The following is a 20,306-nucleotide window of genomic DNA, read 5'->3' as shown; positions in this document are numbered from 1 at the left end:
GGCCATTTAAAGACTAATAAAAATATCTAGCTGAGTCTGTAGTGTGAATTGTTATAGGACCGGCCCATCTGATTTTCTGCCAGCCCACCCACGCTATGATTTCTGGCTCCGCTATTGCGATACATGCGAAAGATGTTAGTGGATGTTCGAGAACCTGAAATGCAAGTACCCTGGTGCTGAATGGATCGGGAACGGGGGCCACGAGAAGAGCTGCTCTCAGCTCTGCTGGAAGTAACTTTCAGACGGTGCTTTTTCTGCTTTTCTGAACACCTGCCTAATGAGCTTCCACAAAAAACAGACCTGCTTCTACTGTACGTCTCTGAATGAGTTTTGTCTCAACCTGGCCTGTTCTGTCCGTTTTCCCTTTAATACCGATGTTTGCCAGTCATGCTGAAAGAACCACGTACTTTGCAGAGTCTGCAACAAAGCACTAAAAGTATCTGGGGTCTGTATCCCAGAAGTACCGACCAGACTCAGGCCTCGTTAATAACCCTGCTCTACATGCAGAATGCTCCCCTTCAGACTATGAAGGTCTTCGCTTAGTTGAACCTCTTACTTAGTTTTGTCCACACCTGCCTGCTTAGTTTGAAAAAATAGGTCATTCTAGCCACTTTATGGTACCAAATCGGTCTTAGTCCTTAAATCTCAATGGAAGACCTATTACTTCTAACAACTCAACACTCAACACACAGTAATTTTGCTGGTGGTGCTGCTGTAGATGCCATTTTTTTTGTTGTCCAGTCATGGGTCTTTGTATGTTCTGATTGCCCATGCTCTCCGGCTTCCTTCCCACATGTCCGGGGTGATGCCCAGGGTGGTTCCTGGGGTGGTTCCCTGGGTGGTTCTTCTCCCCCCTACTTGGGAGTTTTTGGTTCTTATCCTCTGTTGTCATCTGGGGATCTTCCTTTAATTTCTGTCTTCATTTTTCAGTTTTTTTAATTATTAGGTATAAATGATGCATGAACGTATCACAACACAGCCATGTGAAATGTTTAGGAGCCTTTCCGCTGTGAATAAAAAAAACATATAAAAATACGTTGAATTGAACGGAATATCGGAAATATGGGAAATAAGTGGGCACATTTTCGCAATCATCCAGATCCAGATGAGTTGCCTTTTGTCTCACCTGCTTGGCAGTTGCTTAGCAACACTGCCTTGTGTATCAACACCTTTACACCTAAAAGAATCATTACATAGTTGGTCAATAAATGACACATAAATCTGGTAATGGGCAAAAAAAGAGAGAGAAAAAGATCATCAGAAAGGTCTCAAACCAAAGTTTTTAAAAAGATTTGTTGTGGTTACTGCTAAGATGAAAATGTTCTGTGGTATGAATCGACATTAGTTCTCATTAAGGGTGTAGGTTTCGTTTCAGCATTGGGAGGGACCAATTCAGCAACACTAAAACACCTAAACACAAACGGTATTCCTACAAACTGGTAGGGACACTGGAAGGATGCACAGAGTCAGGGGCAGATATGAACCACAACAATGTTAACCCCAGAGCCCATAATGCACAACGGGCGAATATTTATACATGTTCAAATAAAGGCTAGTAAGTGACACAATAATACAGAAAGGTTTTTTTTAACCAGAATTGCAGTGCTAGTAGTTTTAAACATATTTCCTCAGCAAACATGCAGGTGCTCACTGCATAGGCATATAGTCTCTTTATCTGGGCTGAAAATGTACCACTGTGCCCAGCTTTAGTTTGTTTAAGGTTTTAAAATGACCACCTATTATAGACCACACACAAACAAATGAAAGTAATTCAAAATGATACAAAGGCCAAAACGGTCTACGTAGAAAATAATTTATTACGGCATTACAGATATTGGCATAATTTTACAGTGAAACATTTCCTTTAACGCCAAATGCATTTAGTGAAAAAATTAACACAAAGGACAGGGGTGGCTAACTTACAAGTGAGTTCTTTTACAACCCATTAAAAAAAATTAAGCACTCAGAGAAAAATAATCTCTGTTTAAAGCATCTGACAATGTAACCAACATGACAGGTCATATGACAGTTCAAACTTAAGGGTGGGAGTGATTTTTTCCATATTTATGTTTTTACCCAATAAAGCAGTGCTTCCCAACCCGGTCCTTGGGGAGCCCAAGCCGGTCCACGTTTTTGGTCCTTCCCAGCAGTCCACATTCATGATGAGGGAGCAAAAACATGGACTGGCTGGGGGTCTCCGAGGACCAGGCTGACAAACACGGCAACTTTCACTTTCCCACATGATAATGCAGTCGGAGTAAACTAAAAGAGCTTAAAGCAAACAACAGTAAAGAATCCTCATCTAATCACATTACTCGAACAGTACCAAAAATATGCTGGATTTCACTTTTCATAAAAATTACAAACCCCCAAAAACAACACTGACGTTCCGGATCCGGCTTCCGCAATGAAACACTCTCTGCGAGATGATGCCTCGATTATTGGGGAAAATACAGTTTTAAAACTGTGCAAGATACATAAGACCAAAACAGCACATTTACTTTTATTTCAATTAAAAAGAACACAGTCTGCTTCCATGATGCGTAAGACATGTTTTGTATCGTTTCCTTGAAGCTATGAACATGCCTGTAAACTATACTAAGATATAAAATTTACCGAGCCCCTTGCTCCAGAAAATTCAGCTGACAAACACAATTCTACACCCAGGGTTGTTGAATGAGGAATCAAAATGTCTCATGCTAGTGAGTCACTACTGATGGGAGATGGTGTAACTAGACCTTTACATTAAAAAGGTGGAGATGGAAATATGCAATCCTTGCCGCTGCACGGAAACATATCGCTGCGCCGTTTCTCATGACTCTCATTTCTGTTTTCCACTAACGTATTCCCAGGCAGATTTTGGTACACATTTGTTACAACAGACAACGCACCACAAAACCCCCAGCTACCGTTTAACCCTGACAACAGACAGATTATGTATGGCAGCATTTTCAAAACAAAAATAAGTTAACACTATCAACAGAAGTGGTGTCCCGCCCCCCCCCAAAGCCTCACAGCCCCACCAAGGCTCAGCCACAGTGACTTCTTCCTCTCAGGGACGAGGGCCACCCATAAACATTGGCTTCCAGCAGTTTGGTTGTGCCACAGAAGGCCATCAGCAAGGCGGAGCTCTCAGATCTCATTGGCTAGCATATCGTGGTTAATGGTGCTGTTGTTTCTCGAGGCAAAGCCCTTGTCGTCCTCCGTGACCGGGGGCGTGAAGGCAGTCGCAAGAGGGAAAAGTCTGTGGCAGGCTTTGCGATACTCCTCAACCTGGAGAGGACAGCTTCCAAAGCCCCCGTCCAGCAAGGTCTCCAGCACCTTAGTGCAAGACTAAAACAGGAGACAAAAGCCCTTCTAATCTGTTCTCCGATTTGTTACATCTGCTGTCTTGTTTATTTTGACAAACACACAGACAAAGTGAAAGTGAAATTACCTTGACATTTCGGTCCAAAAGCTCATCGCCTAACCGTGTAGCGATGGTCAGGGCCTTCTCTTGCCTTGAGTTATCCAAGAAATACATCATCCTTGCACCTATGTCAACATCAATTTAAGACCAATTAAATACGATCATGCATAAAAGACACCAAAGTAAAAACAATACAACACTATAGAAGTGTACCTGAAAGGAGGCGTTCGACAGAGTTGGAATTGTCTTTTAGGAATCCGTCATTGAAGGTGTCATAATTGTGGTTGCCAAAGATTTTCATCATTTCCGAAGACAGGACCTTATAGACGACTTCGTTAAGGTTGCTTTGATCGGAAACTACAAAGGGTAGGAATTGGGAACGCCATTTAATACTGTCAGCAAAGACATTGCTGGCAGAAGCAATGGATGCATCCAATGGACTAATCATAAATTTATAAAAACACGAATTTACATCGGGCCAAAATATATGAATGCAGTCTTCCAAACAGATGTTTAAATGTTAAAAAAAAAAGGAATGAGTGAATGAAAGAAAAGAAAAGAAACGTACCAGACTTAGAGAACCTAATCAAACATTCATGAAGCCAGGGGTGGTCTGGCTGAAGAGCGAAGGCTCTCTTTACAGACTGTAACATTAGAAGAAACTTTCCTGGAAGGAGAAGAAACACAGAGCCTCTTAATTACTCCTCAATGCAGAAAGAAAGTTTTATCTTCTGACTTCTGCCTGCAGGTAAATCTCAGTTATTCACAGCATAACAAGTAAGCGTAGATCAATGTAAAGATCCTAATAAAATACCTTTTTAAATCCATAAAAAGTACTAACAACTAAACTAACACACACAAACTATATATAAATAATCATACCTTTTCTGAGATAGATTTCAAAAGCTAGGAGATGTGTATCTATACAGTCAGCAACAAGGTTTTTCAGAGGTGTCAAGAACTTAATTGCCTCTTCTAAGGGATTTTCAACCTGTAGCAACAGGAAAAATTGAGTAAGTTTAAGTGTAAACGTTGATTTGAATGTAACAGCATGACAGTACAGAAACAGACTCAAGTAAAGTCAAGTCAGAAAATGCAGAAATGCTGAAATTGGCTCCAATGCAGCAGACGAAAGGTTGCTATGGCGACGGGACACACTGGCTCTCTCTACCCGGATGTTAGGATCCCAGCATCACCCAGGCGAGGCATCTCACCTTCTCCAGTTTCTCTGGCAGGAGCTCCTCCTTAGGCCCACTGATCTCCTCCTCATCCTCATCCCTCCTCTTCTTCTGGTTCTTCTGCTGGCGCTCCTTCTCAGCATGCCGACGTTCTTCCTCCAGCTTGGCCTTCTTCTGCGCTCTCCTCTGCTTGCTCAGTAGCTTCTTCAGCTCCTTGGCGGACAGGTTCTCTGTGCGTGTGAAGCAAGGAGGGAGCCAGTCAGGCCTCAACCGCCCTCCAGCCCCTCCCACGTGCGGCTCGACACCACCGCGCGCACACTCACCTGCGTTCACCTCCTGCTGCTTGCTTTCGTCGGTCAGGGGGTTGTCGTGGAGCTTCAGGTAGATCTCTATGGCGCAGCGTGCGGCTTTGAAGTAGAAGGAATGCCTCCGTAAGACGTCCTCAAGCTTCAGAAGGTCCACATAGGCCCGCAGCGTCATCTTTCTCATGCAGTACGTGTGAAAGTCAAACTGGTCATCAGTGATCTCAAAAAAGTGCTGTGGAGGACACAGAAGTCAATCACCAGAGGTCGGCATGCTCGAAAACAATGAGGGCTTGCCGCAGACTTCCAAAATGGCACAAAACTACTAATTAGACAATGTCACCGCAGTTAAGAGCATGCAGTGGGGTTTGTGGCTCCCACACTTTCCACCAGCAGTTCTCAGGTGACTCTGGTGGCTTTAGTGCACTGGGCAGTATGAAGATCTAGTGCCAGTGTTCATACATGTATAGACTATTCATGTACTCACTTTGCAAAATCCATATTCTTAATAATAATAATAATAATAATAGCAACGAATACATGCTGCACTGCACAAGCTCCCATCTCGGCTACGCAGACTCACCCTCTCTATCTCGTGACATTTTTTTAGAGCATCCCCGTACTTCCCTAAATTCCGGTAGGCGGCAGCGCATTCCGTTTGGAACCACATGCATTGCATCTCATTGAGGTTCTCCATGGATGACGTCCCCTCCTGCACAACACACAAACAACTTTCACTGACACAGCCTCTATAAACAAATCACTCATTTTGCCATGTTAAAAGGCTGCGACAATTCTTTAAGGGAAAAATAAAATTTGTCTCCAGCTTGGCTTAATGGGAAATGACTGCAGCATAGCCCACAAATCTGGAACCACACCTGCCATATGAATCTCACTGAATGAGTAGCCCCACCCACTGCCTCATCCACAACCCCGCCCACTGCCTCATCCACAGCCCCGCCCACTGCCTCATCCACAGCCCCGCCCACTGCCTCATCCACAGCCGACCGCACCCGTGTGAATTTGGAGCACATGTCCTCGGCTTCCTTCACCATCCCAGCACGCAGCATGTACTTGGCACATTTGGAGTTGATGAAGCGGTCGGCCGTGTCCAGGGACTGTGCCTCATCCATCCACCGTGCCGCCTCCCGCAAATTCCCAGCGTGCTGTGGGGGTGGACAGGATGGACATACAGACACAAACACATACAACTGAATGCTGGTGCACATGCATTCAACTCGGTGTGCTATGCAAATCTTTACTGCAGTGTGTCGCAACCCGGTCCTTGGGGACCACCAGACAGTCCACGTTTCTGCTCTCTCCCACTCCCAAGGCAACAAACAATGTGGACTGTTTGGCAGGAGGCTGAGAGGGAGCAAAAACATGGACCGTCTGGCGGTCCCCCAGGACTGGGTTGGGAAACACTGCTTTACTGATTGGCTTCCTGGAGGGTTATGTCAAATATATTCCAAATACAAAACTAACAAAAGTGTTAAGTTCACCCAGTTAAATTAACATTTTCAGCTGGAATGTCTGTCCAGTAAAGGCAGTGATCCATTTTTTATAGCTATTAAAAATCACTGTTTTAGCTATAAAGAATACTGCCGTATACTACTATACAGTCATATACTGTAGTATTCTTTATAGTGGTACTACCTTTAATAGTATTTTTTATAGCAGTAAGAGGGACAGTTGTTGAATCGAAATTGGTATCTATTTGCTTGTTAATCTGTGTACTTTTAGTAGGATGTGTTTCGTAGGTATCAGGCTGTTGTAGGAGCTTTAAGCCAGAGTGACATGTAGCTGGGGTAGTTGCTGAAGTTCATTACAAGTTTGTTCAACAACTGACCCCAGTCTCCCCTGCAAAAGCTAAGGAAGAGACCAGAGACCAAAAGGCGGCAGCTCAAGGTCCAACATAATTATGTGCAATAACGGATTCTGCTGTGGTAAAAACGGATTCAGCAATTAAAATGACCTTGTAGATTTTGGCCTTGACGTAGAAGAGCTCGATGAGGGTGGGGGTGCTCTCGATGGCAGCGTTGATGTACTCCAGCGCCGCCACCTTCCTGTCCATCCTGTCGAAGTGCTGAGCCAGGAAGTACTGGACCCAGAGGAGGGTGGTGGGTGGCTCTCTTTCAGTGCTTCCTACAGCAGGGAGACAGGACACAGTCACTCCTTTCTCTCTCATCCAGCCACACAAATCAAGGTGCAGCTGTGGAGCCATTATTTGTTAAGGCTGGGAAACTCTGCTGGATGCATCACCCAGAGAGCATGTGGGAAGAGGAGGGGTGCCGGTACTGTACCGTTTGGACTGAACAAGCCACGTGTGCGGAGGGAGGCCTCATACCCAGTGACCAGTTCATGTATTACAGAGACCTGTTAAACAAAAATGAAACAAAAGCGAAACAAAAGCTAAACAAAACCGCTTATCACTTTAGACACACTCAAACATTAGCAGCAGTAGGAAACGCACACCAATTAACATGCATTTCGGTTTATAATGATAAAATTTGCATTTAACTCCCCACAGCATTAAGGACTCCCTGAGACTTACTAGTCAGAACACAACAGTAGGGAACCCTGTCATTTAACATAATTAGTATATCAATGGAATTATGCATTAAAAAGCTAAACCCATTGATACACTTAAGAAAAGTAGAAGTACAGGTACTATGACTACTGATAGTGAGCACAAATTTTGCTCTCCATACCCTTACTAGGGGTGTAACAATGCAACGTGGTAGGAAATCATTTATTAAAATTAACACTAGATGGCGCAATAGGCATAATCTCAGATTTGTTTTGAGATTTTATTTTTGCATTTTGCCCTGGAGTCTGCAGAATAAGAAAAAGATTTTGTAAATGTACATGCCTAAAACGGAAAAAAAAATAACGATGACGTCTAAGTTTGTTTTCAGTCTCATCTTGTTAAATATATTGTGAGTGAATCAAACCGCGAGTCTTGAATCATCTATTGAACAGAATCGTCAGTAGTCTGTATAGTTACACTCCTAACTCCTGCAAAGCAAACAGTAACCATTTACATGGGTCATGCTGTAGGGTGAAATGTTTGAAAAGAAAGAGCGAGGTCTTTGTTTTTGACATCATTCCATTTAGTGTAACAAGACACCGAAAATTATTCAAACCACTACTTAGCTGGTTGGTATATCTGTTAGCTACTCACCATATACACAGTAAACCATATATAATAATGCAACCCAACCACATTTGTGACAACGACCAATAAAAGCAAGGAAATATGCAAGGGTATTAGCTGTCCATTTATCTAATGTAGAGATTTCATAACAATAGTGAGCATTCAAACTACCTAGCTAGTTATTAAGGCAGATCAATTTAAACATTAGCATGCGTCAATACAGCAGGGAAACAAGCAAAATTACGCAAAGGTGGGTTTCCAGAAAGTAAACTGACAGACTGACATCCTACACAATACATCATGGCACCTGATCATTTGATTTAAGTGGAAGGGAGTAGTTTCACTAGACAAGTTGGCATTCGAATGTACACAAACAAACACAGAACTAAAAACAGTACTTCCGAATAATTTTCAGCTCTTACCTTTCCGGGATCATTGTAGAGAGACTTCAAGGTGGTAAACAATGGAGGACAGCCTTTGCTGAAATTTGTTCTTAAGTACTTGTCAATTCTGTCCCTGAATATTTCACCTGAGAAAAAAATAACATATTTATGATAATTAAGTTGATTATTGTTTGGTCAATGCTAGGAAACATCCAGAGGAGCAGAAAAAGAAAAAAATGTGACCTGTCAGGAAGCTTAGTGGGAGTCTTTTCAAGGAGATGGCCTTTGGATGTCTGATGCCCACGTCTTCATAGATCTGTAATCTCTTCTCCATTGTGCCTGGACCCAGGGGAGATAAATGTCATTGGTCACAGGAAGAAAACAAGCGGGGAATCTTCCCAACCAGTTCATTTTTTTAATGAGTAGATAATGTGCTATCTTTCTGAAGAAAAATGCATTTCTAGCCCCTTACACAGAGAGTGTGCCATTTTGATTTCTATTTTCAATTTCTGGTAATTACAATCAGACATTTCTACTGCAGCCTGCACCAAACATGGATGGTGAATTATATCCAACAACCACGACATACATCCCAGAGCATCAAAAATCCTATACCTGAAATGGAGGGAAAAAGCGAATAGGGACATTCTAACATTCAGTTTACCACGATTCCGCGTCACGAAAATGTATAGATGTAAAGCAACATGCTTGATGGGTAATTCAGGAAGCAGGGAAATGTCTGTTAGCAAACTGCAGGAAATGAAAGTAGAAAGTGCAAAGATTATTGCTCATGTAAATGAAAGGGTGCAGATTGTCACATTTTACTGTATGAACTATCCTCGATAAAGCATCACATTTTGGAGAAAGTCTTCATTAAACCTGAATTTATATTTCAGTCACAGACAAAAGCTGCACATATCGTCTACATGACACTACAGATGAGCGAGCTTCACATAAAACCTTAAGGTTGTGCATTTTAATTGGCGAAACTTCAGTCACTCATTCAGATGGTCAATGCATGACCTCATACAACCAATTTCAACTGATCAAATGAATCAAATGTAGGTGCAATGTGCTCGTATCTTATCCATATGATACAGGCATGAGGGAATAATCAATTTTAATATACACTTAGCCATCATTTGCTGAAAAATGTTGGTATTTCCAGCAGTTTTCCAACCAATATTTTCAACCTTGTCCGACTCGAGATGAAGACGAGAGCGTAGGGGAACAGGACGCACTCACGTGGCCGTAGAGACTTCTCCAGTCCAGCGTAATATGACCAGTTCTCCGTGTTGCGGTCAATCAGATGTCTGTAGACTCCCGCAGCCTCCGTCAGCTTACCCAATTTCAGCAGCATGTCACCTGAAGAATCATAAATACACAGCTTCCTGGAACATTTAGCAGGAAAGGTCCTGAAAGACTGAAAGATTTTAAAATACGCAGAATGCATATTCTCCTAATAATCTTACTTGCCTCTCGGTTAATGCGATTTAAAATGACATTTTCCAAATACCTGTATTAAAAGTAACAATACTAAGCTCTGGTAACAATCGAAATAAACAAAGACAACGAAAATCCACCAGTCCTGCATTCCGCATATAGAAGTATGCCCCCAAATTATGGTGAATTTATCATAGGTTTTCATGAAACCTGTTATAAAAGACTCACTCGTACCTTTGATCTCTTCTACCATAAGCTGATCACAAATTTGCTTCTCATATGTTTCAATATGTTTCAAGGACTCTTCAAACAAATTCGCCTCCCTCATTACTGTATTCTGGTATAGCAGCAACTCACTGTACTCATAGTCAATTTTATTAGGTGGAACCTGAAACAGAAGGAGTTACAATACGATGTTACCTCAGAAATCACTCAAGGGTCAAGAATTTAAATGAACGTATTCCCCCAAGTATTTAAATATCAAATTATACTGGGGGGGGGGGGGGGGAAGTGTTAAATAGCGTGCTTATGTAGATGCTTCTAGATGGTATAGTTTATAAGACACTCTTATAAAAGGTTATGAAAGATTGCAGAAACTATTTTTAAATTTAACATTTTCATTATGAAATGGGGAAAAACTGACAGCACTCAGTATCTGTCTGGAAAGGTCTCAAACCAAACAATCACAAAATTCTCTAAATAAATTGACATATCCAGCTTTACACAGGCCATGATAGTATTTTATAAGAAATATTATTCTCTACCATCAGGATGAATCATGCAGATATACAAAGCAAAGTGGCTTCTACTCTACTAACCATGCTGACCTATTTTACTCAAGCAGTTAAAATACAATAATAAATATCATTCGTAAATGAAACGAAAAAACAACACAAAAATAACACCTTTGAAATTGTCCTAAACTTTATTACTTAATTAATTAATTGCCAATTAGATTCAAAACAACCCCCCCCAAAAGCTCATATGAGAGAATCGCTCAGACCTGCTGTGTTTTGCGGAATTCTTCCAACAGTCTTAAGGCTGTGTCATAATCCTTCAGGAGATGGTAGGCAATGGCGTAACCAATCCAGGAAGCTCTCTGCGTCGGCCTCAGCTGCAGCAGATGATACCTAGTTTCCTGAATAAGAGCAACGCACCTCCTTAGTTCCTGCTTCGCAATCCTAAGACCATTCATGCAGAGCTCAGAAGCAAGTCCTGGCTTCACAGCGGGTGACCAATAACTCAGAACTACATCACATTTTCACTATTCCCCGAAACTGTGGTCTCAAATATTATTATTTTCAACATTGGTCAGACAAGCGAGACGTTCTTATAAAACCTGAAGACTCAATCTGCCTTCTTTCCTAACAGTATACCAACCTGCTTCTCATAGCCGAATAACATATCGGAATTACATTCAACTATTTAAATACTCTAAAAGCCGTAAACGCTACAATACTGAATATGCTTTTCAGATATGCAACAGTGCACGTTCTGGCAACATACCCTATAACCTTCCAGGTCCCTCATCTGGATTTGCAGCAAAGATAAGTCCCGCAGGATCTGCAGGTTGTCCTTATCAAGCTTCAAGGCATTGCGGTAGCACTTGATAGCCTCGTCGTACTTCTTGTCCGACCTCTGGAGGAGGCCATAGACGTGCCAGCCTGGCAACTGATTAAGGAAACTTGTGGTTTTACACTGAGTGAACACGAGTGTGCACACATGGTTCCGGGACAGACAACTGCAGTGAAAAGATAGTGTCACAGTAAACAGACAGCGAAGACGGCATTCTTCCGTTACACAGACAAACCAGAAATGCACCACAAAATATACAGCTTGAGAGATGAATTTTTCAATCAATATTTCTCCCCTATGACACACCACTCAAAGTAGGGTAGATCTAACAGCAAATTCCAAGAATTATGGTCCATCAATTGAGCTAAACGACTAGGTACAGTATCTCGCTCTAACTGCTCCACAACAATGCTGACTGTAGACTGGGCACCCACAAGACATATCCAAGTATTCCATACTGAGTATTAAATGAAATTAAATGGGTACCACTACAAGGGTGATGATAGTCAGGGCAACTTTCTGAGCAATGTTACCAGACAGTGTTGCCGACCGTGCTGCTCAGGCACTTTCCCATTGATATTGGGCAACAAATTTCTATTTGAAAAACTATAATCAGCAGTGGGCAACTTTTTGCGATCATGCAGATCAAGATGCGTTGCCCTTTGTCTCACCTTGTTGCTCAAAAAGTTGCCCTGTGTATTATCATTCAAACTCAGGATGCACTGATCGATTGCCTAAGGACCAGCTGATCAGCCAACTGTCTAAATGTGGCCAGTTTTATGAGTTGAACAATTAGTTTAGCAACTAATGAAACCATTTCTTTCAATCACTAATGAACGATATGACGATATTTTATTGTACCGCGATACACATTTCAGAGGTATCGTCAGAATCGCGATACAGCACTACATTTACATTTACTTAGCAGATGGTTTTATCCAAAGCAAAAGAATTAAGGCAAACAGCACAATACAAACATATATGATGTCAAGGAATTCACTAAGCATAAGTGTGTTTAAGCTGAGCTTCCATTGAACACCCAGTTACAAGTGCACTACTTAACACTATTATTATAACATCAGAAGAAGAAACAATGTCAAAATCACAGCAAGACATGAACTAAAAGTTATCCATGGAGGAACTACCCCAAAAACATTTGGAACAACCAATTTACTTCGACACCTTTGGAGCCATTTTTATTTGAAAAGGTTATTTAAAATATTCTGCCTGCAGAAGGCCAAGTTCATTTAACACGTTAAAGAAATGTTTAGTTTGCTAATTACTTTTAAACTAAGAAAACGGAATTGGGCAGAATCTGTATCACGTGTCAGGGCTTAAAACAAACAAACAAACAAATAAATAAATAAAAAACGGTAATCAGGATTGGCCAAAAAAAAATTAAAAATGAAATCCGTGCATACCTAATGCTAACAATTAATAGCACTGGTGACACAAAGCAATGATAAAAGCTATTTCCAAAGAGCCGGAAGGACCTGAGGATAGCGAGTTAGCTAAACCTCAAGGTGGGAAAGGAAAACAAACACAGACAAAGGATACAAACGTGGCTTTTCAGATCATTTCGCAGACCCCGTCGAACAAACTCATAGGCTTCCTCTTTCTTCCCCAGGCAATTCAATGTAAGCCCTTTCATAGCTAAGGTCTCTGAAAAACAAGAAATCCGTGCTAAATTCACAGCAATTCAACTGTTCTATAAAGCATACAATTTAATTAATATTACTGAAAGTGTCAGTGTTTTTTTCTGTTTTACATGCATGATATTTGAATACTTAATAGGTAATTTCCTTAAGAGAATTATGTTTCTCTCCCCAAACTTTGGTCAAATGACATCTTATATTTCATGTTGTTAAACTTATTTGAACCTTTCTTTTGCATTTTAGAAGCACAAGTCTGAAGAACTACTACTTGTTAAGCTAACAATGCTCCTGAACACTTCCTGATCATCAATCCAATTTCCAAGTGTGGAATAACCATTCTAACAATTATGTATGTCAGCATGACATTTACAACACCTGGATCTTAAAATCTAATTTTATCCAGTCTTTATAAGACTTTACATACTGTCTAAGGGGTCCAGGGACCACGAATCAGGAATAAAAGACCCATATTCAGAGATCCTTTGGGAAACACCTACTTAATAACAAAACTGCAGCTCACCCGAGGATACACAGCTAACGTAAAAATAGCTTCTTGCCGTAGCAGTGACGTCACATTAATGCCAAGGTAAACTTCCATATAAAAACATTCACTGTACAATGGACCTCAATATTTAATTTAATCCTTTAAAAAGTGATGTTAGACTTTTCATCAGATTTCGCGATGTACTCATAATCCCTAATAATAATCCCAGTTCTTAGTAATGGACGTACCTCCATGTTCTGCAAATTTTGGATTGGTCAGGATCATCTTGCAGAACTTTAGGCCATTCTTGTATTGTTTCTGTTCGTAACATTTCTAAAGGGGGCGCAAAAAAAAAAACAAAAGCAAAAAAGCGTTTGAAAGTCACTAGGAGATTAAACAAAATCCCCCACCCAGTGTATTTTAAACAAACAAACAAAAACGTCAATCCATGTGAAGGACAAGATCGGAGATGTGGGCGGCGGTTTAATGACCGATATTGAAGGAAACATAAAAACACGACTTCAATGGTGCAGGACACTTGGGATTACTTTGTGAGGAGGGGGGTCACTGCCTTTCAGGATTAGCGAGGAAACCTCAGTGGGAGGCCCGGGTTACACTCCCATTGCGTCCCCCCCCAAAGGTGCAGCAAAAAAAAAAAAAACCCTTAAGTGCAGAAAAAAACAAACACACACTTTCTTTACGCTACTGATGCATTACACCCCCCTCCCCCGAAACCACTGTTAATAATAGCACAGAAAAGACAGGACAATATCACGGTAAGATACAAAGCAAGGCGCAAGCACGCACCAAATGCTGCCAATGCGGACAAACACTCACAAAAAAAGTTTATTAGTCGTTGCTCTACAATGCAACAAAATCAGCGACGGGGTTACAAAAGAGCACTTCATCATCAACATCCGAAGTGTTAAATAGCGCAGTTATCGCTGAAACCTCACCCCCGATCACCACGTTAACATAGCGCACTGGCAATAATCAATAACTACGTTAATAAAGTTTCTATCTAGCTATACGTCTTAATTGCCACAGAAACTGGCCCGACAGTGCGTGCGTCCAAGCCTTTGTGCTGCACACAACTCCTGACAGCCCCTTACACCCTCAACTATGGATACAAACTTCAGACTAAAACACGTAAAGAAACAAAATCCAAGACGCGGTTACTTTGGGAAATAACCGCAAAAGAGTCTCGTAAAGAGCAGGCATGCGATCCCCCTAAGGGGTAAAATAAGATGATCATCTCAGCTGGATATTTCACGAGTTTTTTCCCCCTGATTACTTCACTCCTGCATTTCTAACTTACCAGAATACGCTTAAAAAGGTTACTCTCCTTAGGAGGCAAATGGTTTGACGGCATGACACTGCAGCGCTACCACCGTAGCAGGGATCAGAACCGACGCTTCCCACTTTCACTTTATTTTTTGTTGTATCGATTGCACTAATTCATTGGCGTCTTTGCATTTATTTATTTTTTTGCTGGGCTGCACAGGCGTTTGACTCCGATCGCCAAGATGGCAGCCGGCGGAGCTGCGCTAGTGAGTTTGCGCAGGCTTTCCTTCTTAAAGGGAGCACCGTGCACACGCGTCGCAGCCTTTCAGATTTAACAGTCAGCTCTATGTATTATACATATCTTACCCGTTGCAGTTTATAAATCAAGCCAAATGAAAATTATCCATATTGTGTGTTTATTGCATGTTATAATTATGATTACAGTAATGATCCTGAAATATACTTAAATGGAAATGGCAGTTTTTTTATTATTACAAACATGTTTGTTTCATCACTCATTGAGAAATCAAATCTGTCCTTTGTTCATCTGTCATATGTTCTAATTTATCTGTTCTCATTGGTTGGCAGTTATGTAAACCTTGAGCTTATTTTCTGTTACCTTCAACAGAAATTCTCATGCAGATGCTTGGCTTGTCTTAATCATGTTTCCGTAGCAAAACCATCAACCTCGAAAAGGGCTCATTCGTACAGAAGATTTTGAATTACTGCGGTGTGGGACTCTGACCAGTAACACAGACAGTGTAATAATTCTAATTCCATCACAGCGTTAATTTTCACAGGTTTTGTCCTATGCTTAAATCCAAATGACGGTTGATTTCAAAGTCAAGTGGAAAAATTTGCTATTAAACTCCACAAAAGCGCATTATGTGGACTGATCAGTCTTTTTAGATTGTCCTTTGTTACATTGTATGCATTTCTATCTCACGACCGGCAGGTGTCACGATTATCCCTGTAAACTACAAGTAAAACTTAGGATCCTACAGTCACGCCGATTTACGCAACGTTTCAGTTTTGTAGGCTATAGAGAATATTAAGCCGCCGAAGAAATTAAATACGCATGAAGTGCAAATACGTCCAATATGATTTAGCTTATTGATAGCATGTGATTTGCAAATAATGTTGTCACTTCTCACAAAATATGATTAGGTTATGAGATATTATTATGAAGTCACAGTGTGATCAGAACAAGTGTCCTGTTTTTATGTTGTATTATAACCCTTTGTGCATTGCATGAAAAACATCCACGCGCCAGCTTAACAAACAAAAATCTAATTTGTCTGATATGAATGCAGCCTACTGTGAAAATATGCCCTCTGGTGTAAATCCCAGCATGAACACGGATGGCCATGACGGGATTTGGTAATGCTCTACACTACAGACTGCAAGCACATACTGAGCCTGCAAATGCTTCTTTTTCTTTGTAATTTCTTAGCAATTGAACACACACTGTGCCACAGTTTTAAGGATCCAGTTGATTTTGCCTAAAATGCCCCCCCCCCCCCCCCCCCCCAATTTCCAACTATACTCCTAACTGGGTAATTTTACGGGTCAATAAATTTTTATGTAACAATATGTAATTTAGAATTTGTTTAAACAAAGAACAAGCATAACTATGGAATAAATTGATTTTTAAATGACAAAAATACATTACTAAGCTGTATAAGCATCTTAGGTAGACGTGATATAAAATAAAGATAAGTAAGCATAAAGAAAGCCTGTATCAAACTGTAACTTTGAAGTTTACAAAGATGTGTTTTGCTTGAACGCTTGAAGTCATTTATATGTATCGAATCCGTAATCATTGCAAGTTAAACAATATTTTGAGCTCTGGATGCTGGACCTGATCGATGTCCATTTCTTTCCCGACCATTGAAAAACTTAGATATGAGTGAATGTTTTATTGATTGATCTAATTAATTAATTAATTTGAATGAACATGCAACTACCGACAGACGTCACTTTATAAGGCATACAATTTATAAAGCGTCACTATTTAGCTTCACATATATGATGGCCACTGTTAGCATCATACATAAAATGGTAACATTCCTTATGTGCAGATATATACTGTCTGTTGCTGTCACCCACCCTTTGCTACATGCTACAGTTTGTGAGTCTGGATGCATCGTGGTTTTGTTGTTGACACAGTGCCTATTCTGCTATCCCTGCTGACACTTCTCTATATTGTCTTACGTTTATTATTTATTTAACTTTGCAGAAACACTGATTTGTACACCAAGTGCAAAGAGACAGTAATTTTCATTAGAGGCTCATTTGAATAAGTATAGTATTTTTTATTTATTATTTTGTTTATAAAATATTGGATTATTTTTGGTTAGAGAAAATCAAATCAAATAAAAATCTCTTAATTTCTCATGAAATTAAATATTTTTGAATGATTAATGCTGTTCGGTAACAATAGTGCGTTTCGCGGTGTTTTGATCGTGACCCTAACCCTACGATTAGTACAAAGCAGATAAATACGATCACTCTGTAGTAGCTAACCTTAGGTTCATTTAGTCATATATATCATAAAGTGTGATGTTATGAGAATAGTGAACTGTTTTATTGAGAAATAGATTATTTGAAATTGACAGCTTTGCGAAAAAGAAATGGTGGTATTTTTGCATCAGAATAGCTAAGTGTATCTTCGATTGAGGTCGTTAATTCGGAGGAGAGCCTGGCGGTTGTCTATGGTCCTGTGGACGGTGATCAGGAAGGGAAAGGCTGAGGGCAGTTCCACCCTGGTGCTCAGCTTCTGATGGCCCCAGTGCAGACACCTCAGGTGGTCAGCAAGGTCCTTGCGGCCTGCGCGCTCAAGAGCATCCTGCAGAATCTTGGTCTTGTTAAGTTTGTCCCATGTTCTTTCATACCTAGATCGATGAGTTGAAAAATAATAAAAATGCACTGTTCTTCATATCTACTCTGTGCCACCGTGATCTACCAACATTCTCTTGATTGCAACAAAATCATTTCCATGGGAAATATCATATCGATCTCGATGTGGTTTAACGCATGCCTGGCTATTTAAAGTCTGGACATGGGACTGATGGTTGTATCTGTGATATGCTTACTCAAAGTTTTAATGAAACAAAAAATACCCAAACAAGCATTGTTTTGCAAACAATTCAGTCCTGAAATGGTCGTCATTATATTCCAGTTAGCCAGGTTCATTACTCAAATATTACTCATTCTCTGTGAGCTAATCTGGGTCTTTAGTTTGGCAGCCTAATCCAAAGGTTCATTGTTGTTGTACACGTGTTGCAGCTACACCAATATAACTCAAGGTGGCACATGCCCCACCTTAAAATGTAATTAGTCAATTATTTTTCAGTTATTTCCCACTAATTAAATCAAATCCGGATACTGTCTGAAGTACAGATCACCAAAGTTTCATAGCAATATCAAAAACATTTACAGAGGATATAGTGCATTTACTATCTGAGGTGCTGCATTGTATAGAGCACTAAGCTCACCAGCACTCCAACATCTTCTTGGCTTGGGCTCTCTTCTCTGCTGCAGTTATGTGGAAGTGTCTGACTTCAGGTCTGGTAAAACCCAACTCATATGCCAGGATGGTCCACTCAAATCCCAGGTGTTTGGAAAGGTCCTGGACAGACTTAAGATTGATCACTGCATCCTGTAACAAAAAGGTTTCAAGATCCTGCAACTGCCAGTAAAAGCCGTGTGTCTATATAAGCATGTCATGTATTTAAAGTACACATATTCCATGGTTTTCCACCTTTACACATTTTCTGACAATTTATTCCAATATCTTACCTCTTGAGCTCTATTTGGCATTTTGGTGTCTTTCCCACAAAATTTCCTTCTGCTTTAGATGGTTTGGCTAAAATCAAAAAGCAACATACTATGTATCACGCTACTCATAATTGCACAATTATGTGTGAAATAAATCTGAATTGCACCAGCAAAGACACAAATTTTCCATTAATTTATACAAATATTTTGTTCTGGTAAAGTAGACTACTCACCACTTTGGCACCATGTGAAGACCACCCCTAAGTCAGCACTGACAGCTCATACGTGAAATGTTACCATAGAGATTAATCAACAAAAGACTGCCTTGTTAAAAATTAAAAAACAGTGGTAAAGTGTTGAATTCATCCAGTCACACTACCTGCTTCAGCACAATGTTTTCTGCTCAAGTTTAAGTTGTGACCATCTGTCAACAATAAAATATACAACAACAAAGCAGACTGATCAGATTTTAAAGGACCTTGTTTAGGTATTGTAAATGTACGAATCATGTTTATGGTAACCAATTTGTACTTAACACTGTTTCTTAATGGCCAAATGTATATCCTGCAATTCCAGGGTGCTAAACTCCTTAATTCCCTGTACTGCTTCGAACAGTCTTCAGGAATAAAGTCCCATGAGAGGTAAACATTGTCGCACTGGCTTTCTTAAAGGCAGAATGAACGGGATTTGTGGCAATAAAACGTGTTCTAATTTGCCTATTAAATGTTGCATGAGTTACACTCAAGGTAAGGCAACATCATTCACATGACCCATCTCATACGGTGGGTAAAGTCAAAGTAGTTAATTCACTGAGAGAGCAGAGGGATATGGAGACACCTTGTATAATGTTTACGATGCAGGTCATTGGCATGAGGTCTGGCAGTATGAGTAATTAACCAAATCCACTCATGCAAAGTAAAATTATATAGGTGTGATGTCTGTCTGTGAATCGGAGCCAGATCTTACGCTATGATTATCCTAGCGATTATGTCGCAGATAAACCTAGTAACCCCCACTCCTAAGAAAATACAGAACAATAAAAGGAGCAGAGGAGGTACGACTCTCTTCAAAGAGCTGTTATTCTTATCACTTGTCTGGAGATTTAGCCTGTCGATGGTCAAATTAATTTGCGTTAAAAGCACATTAACGACTCTCCTGCCCCACCCATTATACATTTTCTTATCACAAAAATGCATCAGGTGATAATTATAGCTTGGAACTTTGACACATTTTGATTGCTAATTTGGTGAATTTAAGTCTAGGTTCATAAAAAAAACATATCTGTGGCCTTAAGCGACAAGCATTACAGAAATTGGATTCTTAAAGTTCATTTAACATTATAACACTCATAATTCTTAACGTGATTTAGTTATACAATATGAAGTAGGCCTATTCATATTGTACTTTGAAACGGTCGTCGATAGCGGAAGAGCGACACCTGATGGCTGGTTGGGATATAAAGCTCTTAGCGCGTTTGTACCGTTAGTGAAACCTGGAACAGTGTATTTAACAATGGGAACAAGAAGCAGGTGAACCGAACGAGTGAAATTACATTTTGAACTAAAATAAATTTAAACATAACTTACTTCCTACAAGATGCTACAATACCATAGGCCTATAATTGAATCAAAAGACTTATAAACTTTTTTGTAGCAT

The 20,306-nt window shown here is 40.3% G+C and overlaps 2 protein-coding genes across 2 annotated transcripts; both read right to left on the bottom strand.

Moving 5' to 3' along the window:
• Positions 1 to 1,799: 1,799 nt before the first annotated feature.
• On the bottom strand, positions 1,800 to 15,141 carry LOC111834351 (N-alpha-acetyltransferase 16, NatA auxiliary subunit-like). Its single transcript, XM_023793572.2, has 20 exons — positions 14,905 to 15,141; positions 13,835 to 13,919; positions 13,005 to 13,109; positions 11,379 to 11,536; positions 10,876 to 11,010; positions 10,107 to 10,260; positions 9,675 to 9,794; positions 8,673 to 8,768; positions 8,469 to 8,575; positions 7,193 to 7,265; positions 6,865 to 7,034; positions 5,903 to 6,055; positions 5,473 to 5,601; positions 4,911 to 5,124; positions 4,624 to 4,817; positions 4,292 to 4,400; positions 3,978 to 4,076; positions 3,623 to 3,766; positions 3,437 to 3,534; positions 1,800 to 3,333 (listed from the first exon to the last, which is right to left on the bottom strand). The coding sequence occupies exons 1-20, from the start codon at positions 14,956 to 14,958 to the stop codon at positions 3,133 to 3,135; spliced, it is 2,598 nt and encodes an 865-aa protein (XP_023649340.2). The 5' UTR covers positions 14,959 to 15,141; the 3' UTR covers positions 1,800 to 3,132.
• Positions 15,142 to 17,435: 2,294 nt separating this feature from the next.
• LOC140578920 (uncharacterized) lies at positions 17,436 to 18,946 on the bottom strand. The gene is made up of 4 exons (XM_072701026.1): positions 18,884 to 18,946; positions 18,672 to 18,738; positions 18,368 to 18,531; positions 17,436 to 17,764 (listed from the first exon to the last, which is right to left on the bottom strand). Exons 2-4 carry the CDS (start codon positions 18,690 to 18,692, stop codon positions 17,530 to 17,532), a joined length of 420 nt encoding a protein of 139 aa, XP_072557127.1. The 5' UTR covers positions 18,693 to 18,738; positions 18,884 to 18,946; the 3' UTR covers positions 17,436 to 17,529.
• Between the last annotated feature and the right edge of the window lie 1,360 nt (positions 18,947 to 20,306).

The sequence above is a fragment of the Paramormyrops kingsleyae genome, chromosome 1 (assembly GCF_048594095.1).
Source record: "Paramormyrops kingsleyae isolate MSU_618 chromosome 1, PKINGS_0.4, whole genome shotgun sequence".
In the NCBI taxonomy this organism is placed as follows: Eukaryota; Metazoa; Chordata; class Actinopteri; order Osteoglossiformes; family Mormyridae; genus Paramormyrops; species Paramormyrops kingsleyae.
The sequence above is the reverse complement of the archived record's forward strand: the minus strand, read 5'-3'. Positions and strand labels throughout refer to the sequence as shown.

What these genes read in the sequence shown, in the direction of transcription:
- LOC111834351 (XM_023793572.2), bottom strand. Translation starts at nt 14,958, where the DNA reads ATGCCGTCAAACCATTTGCCTCCTAAGGAGAGTAACCTTTTTAAGCGT. An exon ending in TGTGCTCCAAATTCACACGG is followed by an intron (nt 5,602 to 5,902) that starts GTGCGGTCGGCT and finishes TGTGTTGTGCAG; the next exon opens with GAGGGGACGTCATCCATGGA. An exon ending in TGTCGAACGCCTCCTTTCAG is followed by an intron (nt 3,535 to 3,622) that starts GTACACTTCTAT and finishes ATGTTGACATAG; the next exon opens with GTGCAAGGATGATGTATTTC.
- LOC140578920 (XM_072701026.1), bottom strand. Translation starts at nt 18,692, where the DNA reads ATGCCAAATAGAGCTCAAGAG. An exon ending in TGCCAAATAGAGCTCAAGAG is followed by an intron (nt 18,532 to 18,671) that starts GTAAGATATTGG and finishes TTTTTGTTACAG; the next exon opens with GATGCAGTGATCAATCTTAA. An exon ending in AAGAAGATGTTGGAGTGCTG is followed by an intron (nt 17,765 to 18,367) that starts GTGAGCTTAGTG and finishes TCATCGATCTAG; the next exon opens with GTATGAAAGAACATGGGACA.